Genomic DNA, 26,068 nt, shown 5'->3' on the forward strand with positions numbered 1-26,068 from the left:
CACCTGCTGTAATTTCCCTCAAGAGATTCCAGCAAAGTCTAGAAAGTTTTAAGTTCTCTTCTGCAAGCCCTATTAGCGCATGTGTGTTATAAACCTGCTCACATACTGCTTCATAGCTGCAACTTCCAATTCCCACTGAACCACCACCACTACTACCACCTATGTATCATCAGTGGAGGATACTACCTTTGGAGAATTCCATTTAGAAATGTGATATTGTTCACATCCCCAGAAGTATCCTCCAAATCACTCCATTACTTTGTCTATTAATGTACTTAAGAGAGTGGTGGCAAATCAGCAGGTGAATACATAATGACATAAAGATTTAGCTAAGCAATTATATTCGCTGAATACTCAAATTAATATGTTAAAAACTAACCTAAATGTATATATGGAAAATTTTTCATAAAAATACTTTAATAAATAAGGTAGAAAAAATAGTCCACATCACTTGGGACTACCGAATATTTCCCTAGTATATACGTCAGAAAAATGCGAGTATTTAAAAATTAGTGGAAATCAGTCATTGAAAGACAAATGTTTATTTTTCAATGATTTTTTCAGTATATCATTTCTACTTTGAACTGCCAAATTAAAGTAAAATAAGGTTTAAAAAATAAAAACCAAAACTAGCCACCCAAACGAAAGCTCATTTAACACACCTAGATGGCCATTTAAAAAGGTAGTACTAAACATCTAAAAAATGTGTCAAATATACTCAGGAAGCTGACTATGAAAAACAGTAGCGGAAAGGAGACTTGATCTTACACTACCCAGAAAAGGTCTTTTACTTAGATGTTTGCTTTGGATCCCCATTGACTGATTCCATAATTTATTGCTGGTTATTTCCTAATAGCCACATAAAGGTAGGAGAAAAAAATCAAAAGGAATCAATCGTCCTAGAGGCCAGAGGACTAAACCATATTTGTAGCACTATCTTAGAAGTATAGAAAAGCTTTTAAAAAACTGATTTTTAGCTACAAGCCACCATCAGTTTAATAACAACATAAATAAGACCAAAACATAAAACATAATGAAATTCTACTTCTTAAAGATATCTTGTTCAGCTTTGAAAGCTTCCCGTGGCACATGGTAGGTTCAAATAAATGTTTTTGAGCACTTTACTTTTAAATATCAACTTAAGTCTTTCCATGATTTTCCTGTCGTATAAGTAAATACGCATACGTACAGATAAAATACAATTAAAAAATTATTAAAAAGCAATTAAGAAATGGATGACAAGCAGAATGAGAAAATCTCAGCTAATCCCCCAATTAGATACTCAGTATGTGAATAATTAAGGTGATTACAGTTTTGATTCTTCAAATTATCTGTGCTACTACAGTGTATGTTTTTTAAACTAAATATTTAGAGTAGGGATGCTTCTTTTTAAAATACGGACTGTTTGTCATAAAAACCAGAGGTGCTTTTTCCAATTTTAAAAGTGTGTGGACTAAAACAATCCCCCCAAAACAAAAAAGTACTTTCCAATGCAAAAGGTGGTCATAATAACAGCATTTATAACATAGACTGTTTAGAGGTGAAAAAAAAGATAAAAGTGAAATCATCTAATCACCTCTCCAAAAGAATAAAACACTGAACCATGAGGCAGTACATTTGCATTCACTTTTTCTCTTATAATACATGCACTATTAGGACTCACTGAAGGGTCAAAAATCTTCTAGATCTTGCTAATTTAAATGCAGGAATGACTAACAACCCAAGAAGGTGTATCTAGGATGATACTTACCTTACAAGAGATTATACCACTGTGCTATTATGTATTCTGTGTAAGGATACACAAGCAGTCAGGTGAAAGGTACACACCACACTAGCAAATGCTTGGCTGGACCCATAAGGTCGGATGACCAACGGAATATCAAGATATGTGTCGATTCGCCAACCCTCATAACCACATTCCAGACATCTCACGTAGTCCTTCAGCTTGCCTTGATATAGTTCATTTATAAGATCAGCCTAAAAATAAAATATTTACATTTTTAAGTGTTCCTTAAAAATAATCTTTAAAATATATAACAATCTACACTTTTTAGAATGGTTTACAAAAGGATATTGATATTTACAGCTAAAATCTTAGAAAACATTAATATTTATCTATAATTATTATATATTTAATATTTAAATTTATCTAAAATTTTATAGAAAAAATTAAAAAACACAAATCACCTAAAAATATCAATAAAATTAGATTAACACTAACGTGAGTCAGTGTGCAAAAATTAACGATTTCAATACTCATCATGAGAAAACCTATTAATGTAAGTTTTGATGAAATTAGTTACCAATTTATTATACCATTAAGCCTCAAATTATCTTTACATTAAGGTAAGAGTAAATCCTAACCTATCACTTTAGGCATGTTAATAATTATACAGCTAAACAACTGGTTGAGTTTTAATAACTTACATATGTCTATCACCACTTCTCACAATAATATATTCTGATGTATAAATCATATCCTCTAGCTCAAGATGCAAATCAAACCTTTTAGCTTTCAGTAATATACATAGAACAATTTTATGTAGAAATATTACACAACAATCTTTTAAAAATGTATGGAAATTCAAAAAAAATCTTAAAATCCACTTCTCTCAAAATATCCTCACCTAAAAGAATGGATCTCTCACCTAGGCCCCAAACTTAGTTAACTAGGGCTTTTCTGACTCAAAGGCAGCAGGTAACTCCCTAAGTAAGAACCAGAGTCTTGTTACAAAACTTAGGAACTCAGTAGGAATGCCCCAACTGATCTTAATGGAAGTGTTGACCCACAGAAAGGGATGTAACAAGGAAGAAGGGTAACTTCAGACCTATGAAAAAGAAACAGCCCCCAATACCATCTACATAGTTACTAAAACACAGCCCCATAAGACTATGGAGAGAAACTAGATCATTAAATGAACTTAAATTTTTTTCGTTATCTCCTAAGTAAGAATAGGCATGAGGATAAGTGTACTACATTTTGCCTCTTTCATAAATTTACATTTCTTCAAACAAATAGGATTTATAAGCCTTTAAACTGGATTGACCATCACTGTCTACACTAATACCACTTATTTAATGAAGCCTTCTTCATTCATCAGCATCAGTCATATGTGACGGTCTTCTTCACCTAGGCCAGCCTTTTGAAGTGGTTCAAACCAGTGTTTTTCAAATACTGAATAGCAAATCACCACAAGAAATTAATTTACACTGCAACCCAGTGCACGCAACTTCAACAAAAGCTTCATAAAATAATACTTACTCTAATGTGATGTTCTCTTGTGCTCTATTCTATTCCATTTTTTGAAAATGCTGTTGTAGGTCTAATAAACTGATTTTATAAGCCATGAATACATTGTAATCTACATTTTGAAAAACTCTGGTACAAGCCATCACAGTAGTTCCAATCAGATATCAGACCCTTCTAGCTACCTTATATACTCTTCCCCTTTTATCCCTGTGACCTTCTTTTAGTATACCCAGTATAAATCCTCCCATGTACTGAGCCCCATCCCATTCAGCCTTACTCCTCATCCTAATATCTAATGTTCTTTCCACTCCTAACCTGCTCTTCTTTCCATTACATAAGAATAGGGTCAGATTAATGAGGATCCTAAATGTCAAATACATAAGACTATACTTCCATTGGTCAAAATAAAAGTAATGCTTCATGACTAGTGTTACAGATCACAGGACATATAATTTACCTAATTATCTGAAAATGCTGTTCAAAAATCATCCCCAAAACACATATATACAGCTTTTAAATGTATAATTTTCAGAGCTAAAAGACAGCTCCCAGGTTATACAGCCCAATTTCCTTAAAGATGAGAAAACTGAAGTCTAGGGTGGTTTAATGATGCTATTTATAATTCAGTTAATGGCTAAATGAGAGCTCAGTACTTTCAATTCCCCATTGGGTACTTTAACCAGGAGACTAATCCCCAAGTTCCAAAACATTCCAATGGAATAAAAGTCATTTAAGGTAATGAGTGATTTATTAGGAAACAGTCCCCTGGATTTGAGAGATGTAAATTACCTGTTCTGTTTGCTTCCATTTCTGTTCCAAAGCATCAAACATGACTCTGCATAGTTCTTGTACATCATGCTGCTGCCAAGCTATTTTAAGATAAAATTCAATTAGAAATAGCAATAAACTTAATGTAATGAAACAATCTGTTGTTTAAAAGCAAATAGGCAGAAATATTGAAAAGTCTACTTTAAATAATGCCAAATTTAAAAAAGAACACAAAAATACATATGACAGTCACGAAAAGGCATTCATACACCAGAAAATAAAGAGATTGCAGCATTCTACAAATAGTATATACTTTATGGTGCTACAATATTTGTCATGTTTGTTATTTTTCATTGTAGAGTTATGAAATGTGTTAGAAAATCTAGGACAACAAACTTGCAATGAAAGGTTTAAGATAAAGGTAATTAAGTTATGTGTAATGTGTTTGTAATATTATTGTCTCCTAGAATTGTCTGAATATTAGAACACTTATCATTACAAGAGAATTAGTACCCTCACTACTATCCCATCCAAAGCTCCTTGTAACATCTGTGGTTTCAATTGCTCTCTTTTTGCTGGTTTGTAACAAAACAAAAAGCCTTTGAAGTTGGTATGGAATACTTGTCACTGGATCTTCTTCAGATTCTTCAAATTCCCACCTATTAAAACAAAATGTTAATAAATTATTTATAAAATAATTTTATTATTTAAAAGCATAATTAATAGCAAAATCATAATAATTTAAGATTTTAATCCTGGAAGCTATACAGAGTTTGAATGCTAATTGAAACGAATAATATCTAATGAAACATTAGTGTTTCCCTAATTCATAAATTCAGAAGAACTTTTGATTTTAATAAGAAAAGGCGTAACAAGGCAAAAGTTCTCAAGAAAAAAAGGCAAAGCTCATTTAACTGTGGCACCTGAATCTGACCATAACCTCTGTCCTAATTATTAATTCACAAAAATACAGGAAACAGAAGAATACTATTACATGAGATACTACAGCATACAACCACCAAAACCCAAACTGTGGAAAACTACAGGATAGATGACATCAGTTTTCTTTCTATTTTTTGTAGGGAATAAATTGCAAGGATGAAAAAAGATAAAAGAGGATTATAAACAAATTAAACAGATTAAGAATTTTATTAATCGATTGCAACATACAGCTCATATGGATCCTGATTTAAACAAACTGTTAAACAAGGCAATCAGGGAAATCATAGCCCTGACCTGAGATATAATTTACAGATGATATGATGGAGGTGTGCTTCCAAATAATCAAGTTGGAGGGTATAGACAAAAACGATTGATTATGAGTTGACATTAATAACATTCAAAGCTGAATGATTGGTGAAGAGGGATTCATTACACTTTTTTTTTTTTTTTTTTTTTTTTGAGAAGGAGTCTCGTTCTGTTGCCCAGGCTGGAGTGCAGTGGGACAATCTTGGCTCACTGCAATCTCTGCCTCCTGGGTTTAAGCGATTCTTCTGTCTCAGTCTCCCAAGTAGCTGGGATTATACACATGCACCATGAAGCCCGGCTAATTTTTGTATTTTTAGTAGAGACTGGGTTTCACCATGTTGGCCAGGCTAGTCTCAAATTCCTGACCTCAAGAGATCCACCCACCTCTGCCTCTCAAACTGCTAGGATTACAAGTGTGAACCACCGCACTCAGCCTACTTCCCTTTTTTTGAATGTTTAAAATTTTCTGTAATAAAAAGATTTTAAAAGGGAATACAAGAAAGTAAACAAAATAATAATTCAGGTAAGATTTTCACCCTCACAAACTTACGATAAACAGCAGTCTAGCCCTAGCTACAGCTACTGTCTCAATAACAAGTGAATTCCCAACTGAAGAACTTAAGATCTCATGGAAAGAAATAAGATTGAGGTACTAAAGTTAGTAATGTACCCACAAAAGTCTTTAAAATAATTCTATATTCATAATATACATCTAAGACAAAATATTAAGTGACAACAATATTAAAGTTATTTTATATCTTAAGTTAGCATTAAGATTGCTGTTTCCCCACTTTTTAGTTTCAAAAGGAGGTTTGAGCTTTAATTTTTCTCTGTCACACTTTACAGACATACTAAAAGGCTTTTTTCTTTTTCTTTTGGGTATGGCTTTCTATTAGAGTGTCCAATATTTTTCTTACTTTAGGACTGAGAAGTCACAGCTCTGTTCTCATCTTCCATTTTTCACACACTGGCACTCCCTTCTGCCTCACAGAAGTGAATGAAGTACATTTCACCTTTTTCTTCTTAAGGCTTCCCTGCAAACACCTCTATTCAATACCTGACTTCTGCTTTAATCCTCCACTCTTCTATTCTCAATCCCCAGCTCCCTTTTTTCTGGTTATCTTCAATAGCGGTTACTTATAACTGGCATTATGAGATCAAAAATTCTCTTGGTAACTGTGAGAAAACATTAGTTAAAACAGAAAATGCTCAAATTTCTTGTGTGGGAAATTCACTAATAGGGAGGAATTACTGTAATAAGACTGAATTCTCACCTGTCCTTTAGTCCTGGTACAAATACCTAAAAAGGTTTTAAATCTTGCTGGTACTTGCCGTTACTTTAGTCACCCAAGTTAGAAACTTTGGTGCATATGTGATTCTTTCCTTTCCTCTACTCCTAAGTATAATTTGTTACTAAGCCATGTTAGTTTTCAATCTCAAATATAACCACTGCCACCATCATCATTCTGACTCTAATATATCCATGCCTGGTTTAATAACAGATTCCTCCAGGGTTCTCTGTCTTTCAAATCAATCCTGCACACTGCACTATATAAATTTCCCTAAAACAATGTATTTAACACATCACATACAAGACTCCAAATCAAGTGGCAGGTTATCTATTGGCCTTCTTCACAAAAAGTAAAGAAAATAAAACCCTATCCTTTTATGCTAGCGCTACTCTCTGGATAGTTTATCCTTTTATGCTAGCGCTACTCTCTGGATAGTCAATTCTTTTACACTAGCGCTACTCTCTAGTCTATCCTTTTACACTAGCACTACTCTCTAGTCTATCTTTTTACGCTAGTGCTACTCTGTGGCTAGTCTATTCTTTTACAGTAGCACTACTCTGTGGATAGTTTATCCTTTTACACTAGCACTACTCTGTGGATAGTTCAATGAGGTTCTTAGTTCTACATTAAGAAACATCATGAGTGCTCTCAGGCTTTGTTTCCCTACCTGCTATAAACTTCACTCTATTCTCACAATCTCAAGGCCTTCCTTTCTGTTTGACCTCATGTCTAGCTCCCACTTCCTTACTCACTGGGATTGTCACAATGGATTTCTAGTTTCTTTTGTTCTTCAAAGACCTTCACACTTCTGGCTTCTTATGCCTTGTATGCTCTTACCATAAACCTTTAGAGGGCTTGTTCCTGTGAAGTTCCTGGAATGTCCTCAGGGAGGCCCTTACTGTCTACTACCTGAAGCTGTGACCCTCCCCGCCTCTTCTCCTGACAATTACTCCTTCCACATTATTCTGCTTTATTTTCTACCTACCATATATGATTCTGTGAAATGAGCTTATATATAGTTTTATATAAGCTCTAAATGAGGTACTTTGTCTTACTCATCACTCTAATCCTTATACCTAAAAAGAATGCCTGGCACACAATAAGTGTCCAATACATGTTAGATGATGAATAACCCTGGCTATGCTCTTAATTTCCCCTACAGTGCTGTAAATTTACAGTCTACTTTTCGAGTATTAAAACAGATGGTTAAACAAGTGCCCATGATCCCCGTTCCTATGCATACTCTCCAAAACAGGCATATCATCCAACTATCTGGTCTGTGCTAGTTTTGAGAGCAGGCTCTGAACTCTATCTATTAACCTCATCCTCCAGTACTCTGACAAAACTCTGGTGATGATCTCCTGGACCCCCCTGCAACACACTGTGCTTGTTGGCATCAGCTAGTGTACAGGCAGAATAGGGTAGTGAATCCTGGCATCTACTAGGTGCAACTTCTAACAGTGTGCTTTCAGGCAAAGCTATTTCTCTGTGCCTTCAGTTACCTTCTTTATAAAATGCTGACAGTAATAGCATAAAATTCATACAGTTACTATGAGAATTAAGTGAGTCTATATATAAAGTGCTCAGAACACTACCAGATACAAACAATAACTAACACTCAGGTAGCTCTTACTATTATTTACTTTCACTTTTGACAAGCCTCCTATCTGCACAGTGTATTCTCTTTCTTCTCAACGTGGCCAAACTATACCTAGCTTCATGACCTACCTGAAGCTTACTTTCTTCTCCAAGTTTCACCAACCTTTCTTCTCTTTAAGCTCTAATGGTATTTGGCTGTCTTTAAATGTTATTTAAACTATTTCAAATATACACATATTGCTATTGTAGAAAGATTTATAAATTACTCAAGAACAAAGATCTTATATCTAATTCCCTCTCTATCCACCAAGTGCCTAGCATTTAAACACTACAGGGCGATACATGCATACGGAATGACATACATCAACTTTTACAAGTTAAGTTCAGATGACAAGCTGATAGATGAATCTAATGGTGATATAATGTTGTTGAGTAATACAATCAGCAATATTAAAAGTTCCAAAAATAACCTATATACATATTGACAGTAATTTAAAGATGTTACTGGAAAGTAACACAAAAAAAGGAAAAAAAAATCAGTTTACTTATACTTAAAAGTATCCTTAAAAACTAAAAAATTATGTGTTTATCTTAAAAAAAATATACAAAGCAAAGGTGTGTTAAATGTGTCATAATAGGATATTCATAAAAATAAATGTCTGACTTCAGGGTTTACTTAAATATAGACTTCCTCCATAGAGCATTTTAAACCATCTGATGTATATTTTAGAAACACATACACACATGCACACGTACACACAGGTACATGAAACAAGCTGTAAATATTATATTTTAATTAGAAACAAAACTTGCAAGTTAAAAAAAAAAAACCCTCTGCATTCTTAAATTGACAGGTGGAAGGAGAGTATGGATTTATATATTCAAATTATCTCAAAAGCAGTCATTTATTTATTCATAAAGGGTGTTAAGGCTACGAGAGAGGGAAGATTTTTACCCTATATGTAAATCTTATCAATTTTATCCTTTTGCTCTCTATATACTTCTGATTCTCTCTTTGCACACATTTTCCATATACCTGTTTTTCACAAGATCTTTGTTATTATGTAAAGAAAGAAGTTATATCTTATGGTGTGAGAAATGCCCCAAATTTTAAAATAACTGCAAGAAGATAAATTTTGTTAAAGGCAATATTTTCATTCTTAAATCAATTTTATTTATAAAATTTTTTGGAATACTCACTTATATAATGCATTCCTAAATTCAGGAGTCATAAAAAGTGTTTGCAAAAGGCTATTCAAATAGCAAGTCATTGCTTGGTTTACTAGTCCCACATATCCTTTAAAGAGAAAATACAAATATACATTAATCAGAATTTACATTAAAAATAACAAAAACATAATAAGAATTTAATTCATAGTAAAGATTCAGAGGTTAAAGTTACAATTCATTTGGAAATTATTTCAATTTGTTCAATAGCACCTAAGAAAAGATCCCTTTTCTAATATGTGCTCTAAGTAGGCTTTGTTTTGCAGAAAATGTCAGGATACCTTGTTATAGATATGTCCAGAGATACACATGGAGATTATATGACATTAAATAACATTTTAAGGGTAATATGTTTAGTAAAGTATGTGTTACTGGCATAGACATAATCTTTTTCCCCCAAATCTAAAAGTTTAAGCATATTAAACTTTTAAACATATTAAACTAGATTATAATGGAAAAGTATAAACATATTCACTTTAAATAGCATCACACACATCCAATGTAGAAAGACTACACAGAACCAGTTATCCCTGTCATTAAGTCCTATAAACCAATTTCTGTAAGAATGAATAACATACAAGATAAATTCACTACATGCAAACTCACAAAAGCTGAGACTCTAAGTAATGCGGAGTGACTTCGTCTGTTTCGACAAGCCTGTCAATGAAATTCTATAGATCAGCATGCTGTGCAAAGGGTAATATGGATCCCACACCATCTGTACTTGTATGATTCCAAGAAAAGACCAAGTATGGTAGCTATCTGCTTTTCACTTTGTACTAAGGTTCAAATTTTTATTTTTTTCATCTTTATTTTAAGAACCGTGTATGCGTGGGTGGTTTATATCTTAATCTACATCATTGTATTATTTTAAAATGCTTCTATTCCAGACTACTCCCCACTTGAGTTGTTCTCATAGGATCCTATATTTAATCCATATTAGAGCCTTTATCTCACTGTTTTGTAATGACCTGTTTGCTTATATGTCTTCCCCATCAGACTGTGAAAGCAGGGGTTGAATCTGATTTCTATCTCTCCTATTAGCACAGTAGCAGATGCACATGAGGAAGCAATGTGTATGACTTACAAGTAACCCAAGTTTGTATGGTATCTAACCTGATTATTAATAATAAAAAACACTATTTCATTAGTTCATACAAACAGATCCTTTCCCACAAACAACAGCACTTTGGACAGGAGACCAGGTTGTTCTGTATCTTCTTCTGAGCTGAGGCTGCCCTGGGATTTCCCTTCTTCTCCATCCTCCTCCTCCTCCCAATTCCTCAACAGTTTGGGGTAGAACCAATCTACTTGGAGCCTTACAAGGTAAATGAATACTATTATCATCCTTTGTCTACATACACATCAATCATGTATCACTTGTTTGTGACCTTGTTTCCCTTTACTGGGCTTAAAAAAATGTTTCACGGGTAGGCTTGAGAAGAGAAGAAGAGAGTAATGGCAATTAATTTTTGCCATAGCTCTTTATTTTACCATTAGCTATAAAAATCATATATAACTCTATGATCTTTTGTACTTCATTTGGCACCATATTTAAAAAGAATGAACACTGTGTCACATAAATGTACTATTTTCCAAAAGTATGAAGATTTTGGCGACACTATTAAAAGTGCTAATGAATTAACAGAAACCTTTCTCATTAGGCATTGTCTAAATCAACAAACTTCAAATGGCAGCTATTAACAAGTGGATTCTACATCTGACATAGTTATGAATCAATATTTTTAGTATAAGTCAGTAAGCGAGAAGAATATAAGAACATATACCATCCAGTAGAGGGCACATGCAAAAAGAAATCCTAAACAGAACCAATCACTAGGAAAGGAGAAATCAAACAGGCCCAGTGAAGTAGAATCAAATAGGCCAACTCTTGAAGTAGATAAAAAGGTTGTTAAAGAAACTGGCCAAAGACAGGTATCATGGATTTAGTTTCTAATCACTTGTAAGTTCACATTAGCCTTCCATCTACTCTTTATTTCTCTCCCACCCACCATCTCCTATCAACAGTGGCTGCCAGTGGGACGTGGTAGGAAAGAGACAGGAAAGAGTATGTTGAGTACCCAAACCCATTGCTTTACTGAAAAATGTGCTTCTAGAGCCCTAAGTTAAAATCATGAGAGCACTGTCTAATAGGAAAATTTCACACATGGTGCCAAAATTTATAACAATTTCTTAAGGAAAATGCAAACTCAGTACTTTGATAAAATAATTTTATCTGATAAAATAATTTCTGAACACAACCCTTGATAAAATAATTTCTGAATATAACCCCTTTGGAAGAGTAACTCAGAAAGGCGGGACCTCTAGAACACTGCAGGAAAACGTACAGGTAGGGAAAGGGAGTGAAGCAGAGGTGTGTGAGGAATAGTAAATGTGAACAAAGACTATGATTACATGGCAATGTATAGCAAAGACTTCTAAAAATATTTTTTAAAGTAAACTTCAACTTACTAATATAATTTCTGGGAATTTTTATCTTTAGGAAATAATCAGAGATGAAAACAAAAATGTATGTATAAGAATGTTCATAATAGTATCAGTAATATTAATAACTATAGTTTAAATATCTAAACCTATACAATGAAACTATTTTTCAGCCATTTAAAGCCCCATATTAAAATACTATTTAATAACATTAAAAATTACTCCTCATATAGTATTAAGTGAAAAACATTGATTAAAAATCTACTCATGATTCCCCCTTTTCTGAAAAGTACACATATAGAGGAAAGATAAGATAAAAATATGCAAAATTGCTAGAAGTGATGCTAGTAACACTGTAAATTATCTTCACTTTTTTATTTTATAGTAAGACAATGACATGTATTATATTTGTATAATCAAAGAAAGAGCGTTTTTAAAAAGCATGTCTTAGTCTCAAGGAATTCACAGGCCTCAGAGAGCCACAGGAAGTTGAAGTTAGTACACAGCACAAAGTAGGAGTTCTGTAAATACTTGGTGCAAAAATGACTGAATCAATTGTCAGAAGACAAGGCAAATACCGCAAGAATCTTGATTTGTTAAATCTGGAACTCTCTCACAGTGTTTCAGTTATCTCAGAATAATCTAGGGTGCTTATTTAAAACAAAATGGAATTTCTTCCAGGCTACTACAGAGCAGCTGTATTAGCATTTTGGGAAGTAATGCCTTGGAACCTACATTTTTTCTTTTTTATTTTTTTGAGACGGAGTCTTGCTCTGTTGCCCAGGCTGGAGTGCAGTGGTACAATTTCAGATCACTGCAACCACCTCGTGGGTTCAAATGATTCTCCTGCCCCAGCCTCCCGAGTAGCTGGGATTGCAGGCACCTGCTACCATGGCCAGCTAATTTTTGTATTTTTAGTAGACATAGGGTTTTACCATGTTAGCCAGGCTGGTCTCAAACCCCAACCTCAGGTGATCTGCCCGCCTCGGCCTCCCAAAATGCTGGGATTACAACAGTGAGCCACTGCGCCCGGCCGGAATCTACGTTTTTAACAAGTATCCCCAAAATTAATTTTTAAAGAAATTAAAATCTGAGAATCACTACTCTACATAGTGTAATGGGAAACAGTTTTATTATCTCCTATTATCTGAAATCAAAGATAATTTTGTATTCTTTTTTATTGCGGTTGTTTGCTACAAAAAGTTCTACTGATAGAAAGGATCCTAACTACCAAACATAATCAGGTTTTACTATTATTTCCAGAACAAATAAACCATTAAAGCTGCACAATAACTAGATATGAGGAAATTATTCTAAATTCTAATTACAAAATACAGTAAATGAAAGATTACAGATGACATTAGAACAAAATCTGGAGTTGGGCACCATGGCTTTTACCTGTAATACTAGCTACTTGGGAGGCTGAGGCAGGAAGATCACTTCGAGACTAGCCTGGGCAACATAGTGAGACCTCGTCTCTACAAAAATTTAAAAGCCAGGCATTGTGGTGCACACCTGCATTCCCAGCTTTGGGACGCTGACGCAGAAAGATTACTTCAAGACTAGCCTGGGCAACACGGTGAGACCTCATCTCTACAAAAATTTAAAAGACAGGCATTGTGGTGCACACCTGTAGTACTAAGCTACTTGGGAGGCTGGGGTAGGAGGATCATTTGAGCCTAGGAGTTCAAGGCTACAGTGAGCTATGATCTTACCACTGCACTCTAGCCTGGGTGACAAAACAAGACCCTATCTCTATAACATAATAAAATTAAAAATAAGAAATCTGCAATGTAACACTATAGTGTTCTTTTTACACTGATATTTGTAATGTAATATTTAAAATCACCTCTGTTTTGAAGTTCTAAGAGTTAAGTTTCTGAAGCCACACTTAGCATGAAACACCATTAATGAGATACGCAATCAAAGGCTTCTCTGAACCCCAGTTTCCATTTCCTTCAACATAAAACATACTATCTATTATTTTATGCATACTATCTATTGCAAAGATTTGTTTTAAGATGAAATAATATGTAAATTTATCAAGATTTATTCATTAAGCGATTACACAATCTTATATGTAAATAAACCTTTGCATAAAAAAGCCATTTTACTTGCTCAATAAAGTGAAAAAATTGAAAAATGTAGGCTTAATCATATTCAGAAAAAAACAGAAATTTCAAAATGATATGATTCATTTCAAGCACAATTAAACTAAAAGATAACACAACAGAACCATAAAATAAGCATGGCCCATGTGCTTCAAAATGGAAGTACTGTTAAAAGTAGACAACACAGACTTTCCTTTCTGGAGGAAGTCTACTTTAAAAATTTAAGAGTATAGTCAAAATAGAAAATTATTAAAAAGAAGTCTTGAACTTTTTTTCTTTTTTCTTTTTTATTTGAGACAGGGTCTCAATCAATCACCCAAGTTGAGTACAGTGGCATCATCATGGCTCACTGCAACCTAGACCTCCCGGGCTCAAGCAATCCTCCCACCTAAGCCTCCTGAGGAGCTGGGACTACAAGCAACAGCGACCACGCCCCACTAATTTTTTTATTTTGATTTTTGTACAGATGGTGTCTGGCTAGGTTGCCCAGGCTGGTTTCCAACTCCCAGGCTCAAGCAATCCTCCTGCCTTGGCCTCCCTAAGTGCTGGGATTATAGGTGTGAGCCACTGTGCCCCAGTACACTTATAATCCCAGTTACTTAGGGGACTGAGGTGGGAGAACTGATTGAGTCCAGGAGTTCAAGACCGCAGTGAGCCATTATCATGCTTCTGTGCTCCAGGCTGGGCAACAGAACAAGACTCTGTCTCAAAAAAAAAAAAAAAGAAAAAAGAAAAAAAAAAAAGAAAAGTCTTCCTTCAAAACATAATATTCGATAATGTTTATGTTATTATTAAATAGTTGCAGCAGCAATATAGTAGAAACAACAATGGGTTGAAGGAAAAGTAAACCACATACTTTTCCTAACTTTGTGGCTGCTAGCTAGTACTCCTGCTCTGGTCTCAGTTTTCTTATCCATAAAGTAAGAGGATTAGGCTTGAAATTGCTAAGATTACTTTGGAGCTAATGCCCTATGATTTTATGAAAACACAACAACAAATCTTACCAGTTTCTGATTTATTCAAAATAGATGAGTAGGAGTAGCTTTGGCTGACATAATCACTGGTAGAACCCACAGAACCTTCTCTTGGAAGCGGACCTATAAACCTGTCATGAACACTGTCTTCCCCAGCACTGGAATCCTCCTAAAATGCAACATATTCAAATAGTTAGTAAATAGCAAATCTTGCTGAAACAACAGCACTCACCATTTCCTGTAGGAAGGTTTGAATGATGCCTGATACAAAACACTTTGGAAAGTTGCTCATGTCCCCTTCCAAAGTGTTACTTTCTAAATTTTCTTTCAAATTTTCTGTTTACATGAGAGAAGATTTTTGGTACTAATAAGTCAAAAGTACCATTGTACTCCCTGATGACAGTCTATCAGTCATTTTTATATCATCCTTGCCAGGTAGGCCTAGCACACAGGGGACACACAATTATTGTTGGATGAGATGGATAGCTTCCTACTGTCTCTAACAAGAAACTTCATTTTAATAAGGAAGATGCTGAAAAGGATTAAGGGACATAAAAACGGCACAAGCAATTGGGACAGAATTGAAGAATTTTTATGCATTTAAAAACATGAATCCCTGTATTGTGAATCCAGAGTTCCCTAATTTAATAGTTATTTTAGATTTCAATGTCACTTGGACTAATCAAAATCTTCTCATGATGTCATAAAAATAAATGATGCAATTAATGAAGATCAGAGAGCATGTTCTGTTACTGCTTCAGTACAGATGGACTGTGTTTAATTACTGTCTAGTGTCCAGACAGGCATTGTTATTCACAATAAACTTCTAAATGAAAAGCATCAAACAGAACAATCTTTCCTGAGCAAAGTGTCATTAAACAGAAGGATTCTGAAAAAGTCCATAAAGCCTTAGATTTCTCAGCCTGTAAAAGAGTGTGGTAAATCAGACCAGGTTTTCTTAATCTTTTTTGGCATTTTAATTTTTTTAATTTTTATTTTTTTCAACTTTTAAGTTCAGGTGTACCTGCGCAGGATGTGCAGGTTTGTTACACAGGTAATGTGTGCCATGGTGGTTTGCTGCACAGATCATGCCATCACCTAGGTATTAAGTCCGGTATCCCTTAGCTATTCTTCCTGATGCTCTCCCTCCCTCCCCAGTGTGTGTTGTTCCCTCCCTGTGTCCATGTGTTCTCATCATTCAGCTCCCACTTACAAGTGAGAACATGTAGTGTGTGGTTTTCTGTTCCTGTGTTAGTTTCCTGAGAATAATGACTTCCAACTCCATCCATCTACCTGCAAAGGACATGATCTCGTTAGTTGTTATGGCTGCACAGTATTCTGTGGTGTAAATGTACCACATTTTCTTTATCCAGTCTATCATTGATGGGCATTTAGGTTGATTCCATGTCTTTACTATTGTGAATAGTGCGGCAGTGAACATATGCGTGCATGTATCTTTACAACAGAATGATTTCTACTCCTTTGCCTATATACCCAGTAATGGGATTGCAGGGTCAAAGGGTATTTCTGCCTCTAGGTCTTTGAGGAATGACCATGTTATCTTCCACAATGATTGAACTAATTTATTCTCCCACCAATAGTTTAAAAGCATTCCTTTTTCTCCACAACCTCGCCAGCATCTTTTGTTTTTTGACTTTTTAATAACTGCCATTCTGACAGGTGTGGGATGGTATCTCATTGTGGTTTTGATTTGCATTTCTCTAATGATCAGTAATGTTAAGCTTTTTTTCATCTTTGTTGGTTGCATGTGTATCTTCTTTTGAGAAATGTCTGTTCATGCCCTTTGCCTACTTCTTAATGGGTCTGTTTTTTTCGTGTAAATTTATTTAAGCCCCTTGTAGATTCTGGATATTAGACCTTTGTCAGATGGATAGATTGTAAAAATTTTCTCCCATTCTGTAGGCTGTCTGGTCATTCTGAGGATAGTTTCTTTTGCTGTGTGGAAGCCCTTTCGTTTAATTAGATCCATTTGTCAATTTTCGCTTTTGGTGCAATTGCTTTTGGGGTTTTCATCATGAAATATGTGCCCATACCTGTGTCCTAAATAATATTGCCTAGATTTTCTTCTAGGGTTGTGTATAGTTTTGGGTTTTACATTCAAGTCTTTAATCTGTCTTAATTTTTGTTTATGGTGTAAGGAAGTGGTCCAGTTTCAATTTTCTGCATATGGTAGCCAGTTCTTTCAGCCCCATTTATTAAATAGAGAATCCTTTCCTCATTGCTTTTGTCTGGTTTGTTGACGATCAGACAGTTGTAGATGCGTGGGCTTATTTCTGAGTTCTCTATTCTGTTCCACTGGTCTATGTGTCTGTTCTTTTACCAGCAGTATGATGTTTTGGTTACGGTAGATTTGCAGTATAGTTTGAAGTTGGGTAGCATGATGCCTTCAGCTTTGTTCTTTTTGTTTAGGATTGTGTTGGCTATTTAGGCTCTTTTCTGGTTCCATATGAATCTTAAAATAGATTTTTCTAATTATGTGAAGAATATCAACGGTAGTTTAATGGGAATAGCACTGAATCTATAAATTACTTTGCGTAGTATGGCCATTAACAAGATATTGATTCTTCTTATCCATAAGCATGGAATGTTTTTCCATTTGTTTATGTCTTCTCTGATTTATTTGAGCAGTGGTTTATAGTTCTCCTTGAAGGTGTCCTTCACTTTCCTTGTTAGCTGTATTCCTAGGTATTTTCTTTCTGTAGCAATTGTGAATGGGAGTTCATTAGTGATTTGGCTCTCTGCTTGCCTGTTGTTGGTATACAGGAATGCTAGCAATTTCTGCCACTGAATTTGTATCCTGAGACTTTGCTGAAGTTGCTTACCAGCTTAAGCTGATTTTATGAAAATACATCATAAGACAATGGGGTTTGCTAGATATAGGATCATGTCATCTGCAAACAAAGATAATAATCTGACTTCTTCTCTTCCTATGTGAATATCTTTTATTTCTTTTCTTGCCTGATTGCCTGGGTCAGAACTTCCAATACTATGTTAAATAGGAGTAGTAAAAGAGGGCATCCTCGTCTTGTGCCAGTTTTCAAGGGGAATGCTTCCAGCTTTTGCCCATTCAGGATTATATTGGCTGTGGGTCTGTCATATTTATTACTGCCTCATTTTCAGAATTTGTAATTGGTCTATTTAGAGACTCAATTTCTTCCTTGTTCTGTCTTGGGAGGGTATATGTGTCCAGGAATTTATCCATATTTTCTACTTTATGTGCATAGAAATGTTTATAGTATTCTCTGATGGTTGTTTGTGTTTCTGTGGGGGTCAGTGTTGATATCCCCCTTATCATTTCTGATTGTGTTTATTTGATTATTCTCTCTTTTCTTATTAGTCTAGCTAGCAGTTTATCTATTTTGTTAATTTTTTCAAAAAACCAACTTCTGGATTTGTTGATTTTTGAAAGGTTTTTTGTGTCTATCTATCTCCTTCACTTCTGCGCTGATTTTGGTTATTTCTTGTCTTCTGCTAGCTTTGGGGTTTGTTTGCTCTCGGTTCTCTAGTTCTTTTAGTTGTAGTGTTAGGTTGTTAACTTGACATCTTCCTAGCTTTTTGATGTGGGCGTTTAGTGCTATAAATTTCTTTCTTAACCCTGCTTTAGCTGCATCCCAGAAATTCTGGTATGTTGTCTCTTGGTTCTCATTAGTTTCAAAGAACTTCTTGATTTCTGCCTTAATGTCATTATTTACTCAACAGTCATTCAGGAGCAGGTTGTTCAATTTGTAGTCATGTGATTTTGAGTGAATTTCTTAATCTTGAGTTCTAGTTTGTGCTGTGGTCTGAGAGACAGTCTGTTGTGATTTCAGTTCTTTTGCAATTGCTGAGGGGTATTTTACTTCTGATTATGTGACCAGTTTCAGAGTAACTGCCGTGTGGTGATGAGAAGAATGTATATTCTGTTGTTTTAGGGTGGAGAGTTCTGTAGATATCTATCAGGTCCACTTGATCCAGAGCTGAGTTTAGGTACTGAATATCTTTGTTAATTTTCTGTTTCAATGATCTGTCTAATACTGTCAGTGGGGTGTTAAAGTCTCCCACTGTTATTGTGTGGCAGTGTTAAGTCTCTTTGTTGGTCTCTAAGAACTTGCTTTATGAATCTGGATGCTCCTGTATTGGGTGCATACATATTTAGGATAGTTAGCTCTTCCTGTTGGATTGAACTCTTTACTACTATGTAATGCCCTTCTTCGTCTTTTTTGATCTTTGTTGGTGTAAACCCTGTTTTGTCAGAAACTAGGATTGCAACTCCTGCTTTTTTCTGTTTTCCATTCGCTTGGTAAATTTTCCTCCATCCCTTTATTTTGAGCCTGTGTGTCTTTGCACATGAGATAGGTCTCTTGAGGACAGCATACTGATGAGTCTTGACTCTTTATTCAGCTTGCCATTCTGTGCCTTTTAATTCAGGCATTTAGACCATTTACATTTAAGGTTAGTAATGTTATGTACAAATTTGATCCTGTCATCATGATGCTAGCTGGTTATTTTCCCAGCCTGTTTATGTGGTTGCTTAATAGTGTCACTGGTCTGTGTACTTCATTTTTGTAGTGGCTGGTAATGGTTTTTCCTTCCCATATTTAGTGCTTTCTTTAGGAGCTCTTGCAAGGCAGGCCTGATGGTGATTAATTCTCTCAGCACTTGCTTGTCTGAAAAGGATCTTATTTCTCCTTTGCTCATGAAGCTTAGTTTGGCCAGATATGAAATTCTGGGTTGGAAATTCCTTTCTTTACGAATACTGAATATTGGTCCCTAATCTCTTCTGGCTTGTAGGGTTTCCACTGAGAGGTCTACTGTTTGTTTGTTTGTAGGTGACCTGGCCTTTCTCTCTGGTTACCCTTAACATTTTTTATTTCACTTTGACCTTGGAGAGTCTGATGATTATTGTCTTGGGGTTAATCTTCTCATGGCATATCTTACTGGGGTTCTCTGCATTTCCTGAATGTGAATGTTGGCCTGTCTTGCTAGATTGGGGAAGTTCTCCTGGATGATATCCTGAAGTATATTTTCCAACTTTGTTCCATTCTTCCTGTCTCCTTCAGGTACTCCAATCAGCTGTACGTTTGGTCTCTTTACATAATCCCATATTTCTTGGAGGTTTTGTCCATTCCTTTTCATTCTTTTTTCTCTATTCTCGTCTGCCTGTCTTATTTCAGAAAGACAGTCTTCAAGCTCTGAGATTCTTTTCTCTACTTGGTCTATTCTGCTATTGATACTTGTGATTGCACTGTGAAGTTCTTCTAGTGTGTTTTTCAGCTTCATCAGGTTGGTAATGTTCCTCTCTAAACTGGCTCTTCTGGCTGTCAGCTCCTGTATTATCACAATTCTTAGCTTCTTTGCATTGGGTTACAACATGCTTCTTTAGCTCAGCAAAGTTCGTTATTACCCACCTTCTAAAACCTACTTCTGTCAATTCAGCCATCTCAGCCTCAGCAGTTCTGTGCCCTTGCTGGAGAGGCACTGAGGTCATGTGGAGAAGAGGCATTCCAGTTTTTTGAGTTTTCAACATTTTTGTGTTGACTCTTTCTCATCTTTGTGGGCTTATCCACCTTTGATCTTTGAGGATGCTGACCTTTGAATAGGGATTGTGTGGGGTCTTTTCTGTTGATATTATTGTTATTGTTTTCTGCTTGTTTGTTTTACTTTTAACCGTCAGGCCACTCTTCCGCAGGGCTGCTGCAGTTTGCTGGGAGTCCACTCCAGGCCGTAGTTGCCTCAGTTTTTCCCATACCTGGAGGTATCACCAGTGAAGGCTGTGAAACAGCAAAGGTGGCCATCTACTCCTTCCTCTGGAAACTCTGTCACAGGGGGTCCTGACCTGTTGCTGGCCTGAATGTACCTGTAGGAAGTTGCTGGAAACCCCCGTTGGGAGGTCTCACCCAGTCAGGAGGAACAGGATCAGGGACATGCTTAAAGCAGTCTGGCTGCCTTCTGGTAGAGAAGGTGTGCTGCATTGTGTGGGGACCCTTCCTCATTTGAACTGTTTGGACTCTCCAAAGCTGGCAGGCTGGATGGCTGAGTCAACCAAACCACAGAGACAGTGGCCTCCCCTCTCCCCTACCCAGAGCTCCATCCCAGGGAGAGATTAGAGCTCTGTCTGTATAACCCTGGCTAGAGTGACTGAAGTCCCTGCAAGGAGCTCCTAGCCAGTGAGGGTGAATGGATCAGGGTCCAGCTTAAAGAGGCAGTTTGGCCACGATCTGGCAAAGCAGCTGTGCTGCACTGGGGGGAATCCTTCCTGGTCCAGACCATCTGAATCCTCCAAAGCCAGCAGCTGGAATGACTGAGTCAATGGAACCACAGAGATGGTGGCCACCCCTCCCACCAGGAACTCCATCCCATCTTGGGCAGACTCCAGCCTGTTGCTGTTGAATTCCAAGCCAGTGAGTCTTAGCTTGTGAGGTGCTGTGGAAGTGGGGCCCGCAGAACAATGCTGCTTGGATCCCTGGATTCAGCCCCCTTCCTAGGGGTATATATATGGATGGACTTCCCACCTTGTTGGGGATCCTGCGGTCGGAGTGTGTAAAACTCTTGGGTCTTTATGTGTGCCCAAGTGGCTGCTCTACCAAGATTCCACACAGCTCTGTGTATAGGACCCAAGACCCTGGTGGCGTGGGCTCCTGAGGGGATCTCTTGATCTTAGGGTTGCAAAGATCCATGGAAGTAGCGTGGTTTCCCGGGCAGAGTCATACAATCATTCACAACTTCCCTTGGCTGGGAGTGGGGATTCCTTTGGCTTTGTGCCTCTCCTGGGTGGGCCATCGCCCCACCCTGCTTTTCTTCATTCTCTTTGAGTCCAGTTGTTTGCCTAATCAGTTACAATGCGAGAACCTGGATATTTCAGTTGAATGTGCTGTATTCACTCGCCCCTTTCATTCCTCTCCATAAGGGCTGTGGACCGCAGCTGTTTCTCATCAGCCATCTCGATCCCTCCCTCTTACTCTTTTTTAACTCATGTCCTCTACAATGGACTGAGAGAAAAAAAAAAAATCTCTGGTGGAATAGCCCTCAAATTGGGAGTTATTGCATTAGATATCTCTAAGGCAATTGGGCTGAACAGGAAAGTCTATTCACTGAAATGTGAATTGGGATAAGTATTAAAAGAATAGAAATGAAACATGTAATGTATACACCAATCATTCCAAAAAAGGTGGCAGGTTAGGGGAGGAAGTGAGAATGGAAATGACCTTCTCATAGATACTGAAAAACCAGACGAAAACCACCGAAGATTTACAGCAACCAAGCAAATGCTTAAACAAAGGAAGGGTCACTACTGAAACACAGGAGATCCTTGTGGCACTTTGACTTATCCTAGACCCACCACCATCCCTGGTGTGCCAGTGGTCTTGAAGATAGCAGTATATGTTAAATCCAACGTGGCAAGAGACTACGGTCTATATACAGTCTGTATACACAAATAATGTTGCTATGGATGTCCAGTGTAACTATGTTATTCTACACACTTATAACAAACCAACAGAAAATTAAAAAATATTAATATATTACACAAATTACAAAACACATCTTATTTCCTTCAGGAAACTGCCTCCTCAAGTGACAGTGCATAAAAATTATAAATACAGGGTTTTCTAAGTAGCTTACCAGCAGTATTTGAGGTTGTTCACCATCTTTATCTGTCAAATGCAGAAAGTTCTTCTTTCCTGGCTCAAAATTAGCGTCAAGAAGTGACTTGTCACTGGTATGATCCAGTGGCGCCTATGGACATAAAACATAATATTTCAGATTATGAGAAACATAAAATAAGTAATCTATAAATGGACACATATCTACATTTAAACAGTATTTGTTTAGCAATGATCTGGTAAAATTCTGTTCATGTAGGCTTGGAATTAACTCATTTATTCATTAACTGGGATAGCTAAGCCCAGTAACAATGCATATACTGATAGGTATCCCAGAGACTCACATTCCCCAACATCTAAAAAACTAAAAAGAGAAAAGGTGAAAGTTAAGAGTGTTAAGTACTACATACACATAAAAAGAATCTATAAACATTTCTCTCCATGTTCTATACAATATATGCAATATGATATTTAATGGAGTTTCATGAAAATTGACCAAAGATAATTTTACATAACTAAAAACCAAAATGTTTTGATATATAAATATGATGAAAAATACCAGATAAGCAACATACTAAGCAACCCAACCAAAATAATTATGTAACATAATTATGTAATGTAACAAAAATATAACTAATGCAGTATATATTATAGCCTTTAGAAAGACTCCTTAAGGAAAAGCCTCTCCTAGTAAATGATACCTATTTCAAATGTACCGCTAGGATTCAGAGGACCCAGGGGGTATGGAAGTGATTGTGATCAGACCTTTGAAAATTAAACATCTAAGATTCAAGTCTTCACCTAACTTATATGGTAGGGCAATTTCAACTCTAGCTGTCATTCTAATATACTCTAGTTGGTGGATGAGAGAGGAAACTCTCTATGCCCCAAGCCCTATTCACTCACTCCAGACCACTATAGAGAAAAATGAGGGAGCAGAGGTAAATATCTTTAAAACTATTTTGTTGCATTAAGAAATGTTTTTAATGTTTCAAAGACATGGGCAGAGTCTCCTTATACTCATTTTATGAAAATGTCTTTATTTCTTAGGAAATTAACACTAATTAACATTGTATAAAAGTGCAGGTACTGAGGACAAAAAAAATTAACCGTAAGAGATTCCGCCACTTACTATCTAACTTTGGAAAGTTATTTCACTTCCCCATGACTCAGTTTCTTCACCTATGAGGGTGTGGTAGCACCTACCTCATAGAGTAGTAGTTAATAATATAAGGATTAAAAAAGATTACATTTGTACAGAGCTTAGAATACTATAAACACAGTGCAAAAGACGTGTTAAGTAAATAAAATAGCGAATATATGTTCTACCTATTAATTTTGGCTAACATCTATCAATCCACAAGAAAAACAGGACACAGAAAACCGGAAGCTGAAAGAAGCCACATGGAAAGAAGAAAGGGATTGCTGGGTTCCTTCAAGTCACTGGTGGGACATGATCAGATGATATAGCTGAAATACACAGGGGTTTTACCTCAGTAAGTGTCTGTATACAAGGTCGTGGGTAGCTAAATGGGCTTAGTTTTCTGAGGGTATCCATTCAGCACTATGTAGTAAGCAGGAGAAAGTAGTCATATTTGTAGAAATGTACAGGAGGCAAATAAAAATACAGAAATAGAGCTCTTGAATACAGTCATAGCTAAAGAAAGAGTAACAGGTAATCCTGACATACAGCTATTTAAAGCTATTGTGGAAGATAATTTAACAAATGCTTTTTGAATGCCTAGAAGGAATGTTTATGGAGGATACGAAATTTACACGAGGTTCCTGTCATGAAAATGCTTACATTGGAAATGGAAAGACATAGATGAATAATACCTATAACAAAAAAGGAACTATGATAAGTGGCTCAGCCAAAGGGGATAGGAGGTCAAAGAGAAAACAATTACATTTAAAGCAGCATGAGGAAACATCGAGTAAAGCTTTTTAAGGGTAAAAGATGAATAGGACCTGGGAAGACACCTAGGACAGTACAGAACTATCCTTTAAACTGAAAAAGGACAACACTAGAAATTATGTGGTGATGTACCAGAAACTATTCAAAGTCTCAGATTAAATATTGTTTATCTTTCTATGTCTTGTCTGACTACCAATTTTACTGGTTAATTTCAGTTTAAAACATTAGTTCTATATTTAAAAAAAAACAAATATATTATGGAATAAAAAGTATAATATGATTTTAAGGGCAAATCAGGCAACATCAAACATCTCTGATTCTCCTGTGGAACCAACTTAAAATATGTACTCCAAATACCATAGGGATACACATTCAACTTCATTGACTGTTAGAGGTATTTTCCTGGAAAACTTAAGACAGAAAAATATGGAAATCTATGTTAAGAAAATAAATCAATGCAGTATCTGGGATTTCAGAGTATAAAGCAAAGCCTTACAGAGCCAATAGTAGCTTGTCTGAGATTTTTAATCAGTGGGCAATGAACAGTGATAGACGGTTACTGAACTAGAAGGTGATGTAAGTGCTACAATTTTGGATGATAGAAAATAATTCTAACTATTATGTAGGATGGATGGAGAGAAAGGAAACAAAAAAGACTATCTAGAATATTATTCTAATAATGCAGATGAGATCCAACTCAGTGGTCTCCTTCCTTAACCACAATCCCAGGCAAAAATGATCAGTGCCTCTGCTATGTTCTGAAGATTTATGTCTCCCCAAAATTCATATGCTGAAACCTAACCCCCAATGCAATGATATTAAGTGGTGGGGCCTTAGGAGCTGATTAGGTCTTAAGGGTGGAGCCCTCATGAATAGGATCAGTGCCCTTATAAAAATGGCCCAAGGAGAGATGTCTATCAAGGATTCCTAGAAATTTTTTTAGTAATTGCAATTGTTTATTTTGGTAGTAAACATTAATACAAAATTAGGTCAAATGATGACCTAAGTACATGTCTCCCAATAATCCTCCCCAAAAGTCCATAAAATGTCAAAAAAAAAAAAAAAAAAAAAAAAAAAAAGCATGCTTAGCAAATCAAAAATTTTGAGAAATTAAAAAACAGAAAACAGACAGGATCAGATCTAAGGAAAAATAAAACTAAAGGGACCCATAGCCCCAAGATCCTATAAGAGAAGACTACTGTGGGGATAAAGGTAGTAAGGAACTTCAGACTAAGGTCAAGACGTAGAGGCCAGGAAACAGTTAAAAGTGAGCAAGTGGGAAAAGGCATTCTGATCAGTTTGGTATCTCCTCTCTTTTTCTCCTTGGACTATGCAGCAGACAGCAGTGCCTATTTCCTGTCAGGGTAAAGAGTGGGCACTGTGACCAGAGAGGCAGTGCAGTGCTGTCTAACTAGGTGCTGATCAACTCCTAACCCTAAAGAGTCAGAAACCAGTCAACCCCAGAACAAATTATAAACACATCACATCTAGCAGCATGTCCCACCCTTTTTCCACAACCACCAAGAACTGAATATGGTAAGTTCAATCAGCATCCACAGAGAAGTATATCAAATCAAATATAAAAATGAGTAGAAAGTAAGAATCACTAAATATTTAAAGAAATGCTACACCATGAAA

At 36.0% G+C, this 26,068-nt stretch overlaps 1 protein-coding gene across 4 annotated transcripts in view; it reads right to left on the reverse strand.

The window, feature by feature from the left end:
* USP47 (ubiquitin specific peptidase 47) overlaps positions 1–26,068 on the reverse strand; it is a 115,749-nt gene that overhangs the window by 51,051 nt on the left and 38,630 nt on the right. For all 4 annotated transcript variants that reach the window (XM_050757380.1, XM_050757379.1, XM_050757378.1 and 1 more), the window contains 6 exons: positions 22,535–22,648; positions 14,945–15,083; positions 9,358–9,454; positions 4,532–4,677; positions 4,040–4,119; positions 1,828–1,977 (listed from right to left, as the gene is read on the reverse strand). In XM_050757380.1, the coding sequence (XP_050613337.1) occupies positions 1,828–1,977; positions 4,040–4,119; positions 4,532–4,677; positions 9,358–9,454; positions 14,945–15,083; positions 22,535–22,648 (726 nt within the window). The remainder of the gene's footprint in view (positions 1–1,827; positions 1,978–4,039; positions 4,120–4,531; positions 4,678–9,357; positions 9,455–14,944; positions 15,084–22,534; positions 22,649–26,068) is intronic.

The sequence above is a fragment of the Macaca thibetana genome, chromosome 14 (genome assembly GCF_024542745.1).
Source record: "Macaca thibetana thibetana isolate TM-01 chromosome 14, ASM2454274v1, whole genome shotgun sequence".
Taxonomy (NCBI): Eukaryota; Metazoa; Chordata; class Mammalia; order Primates; family Cercopithecidae; genus Macaca; species Macaca thibetana.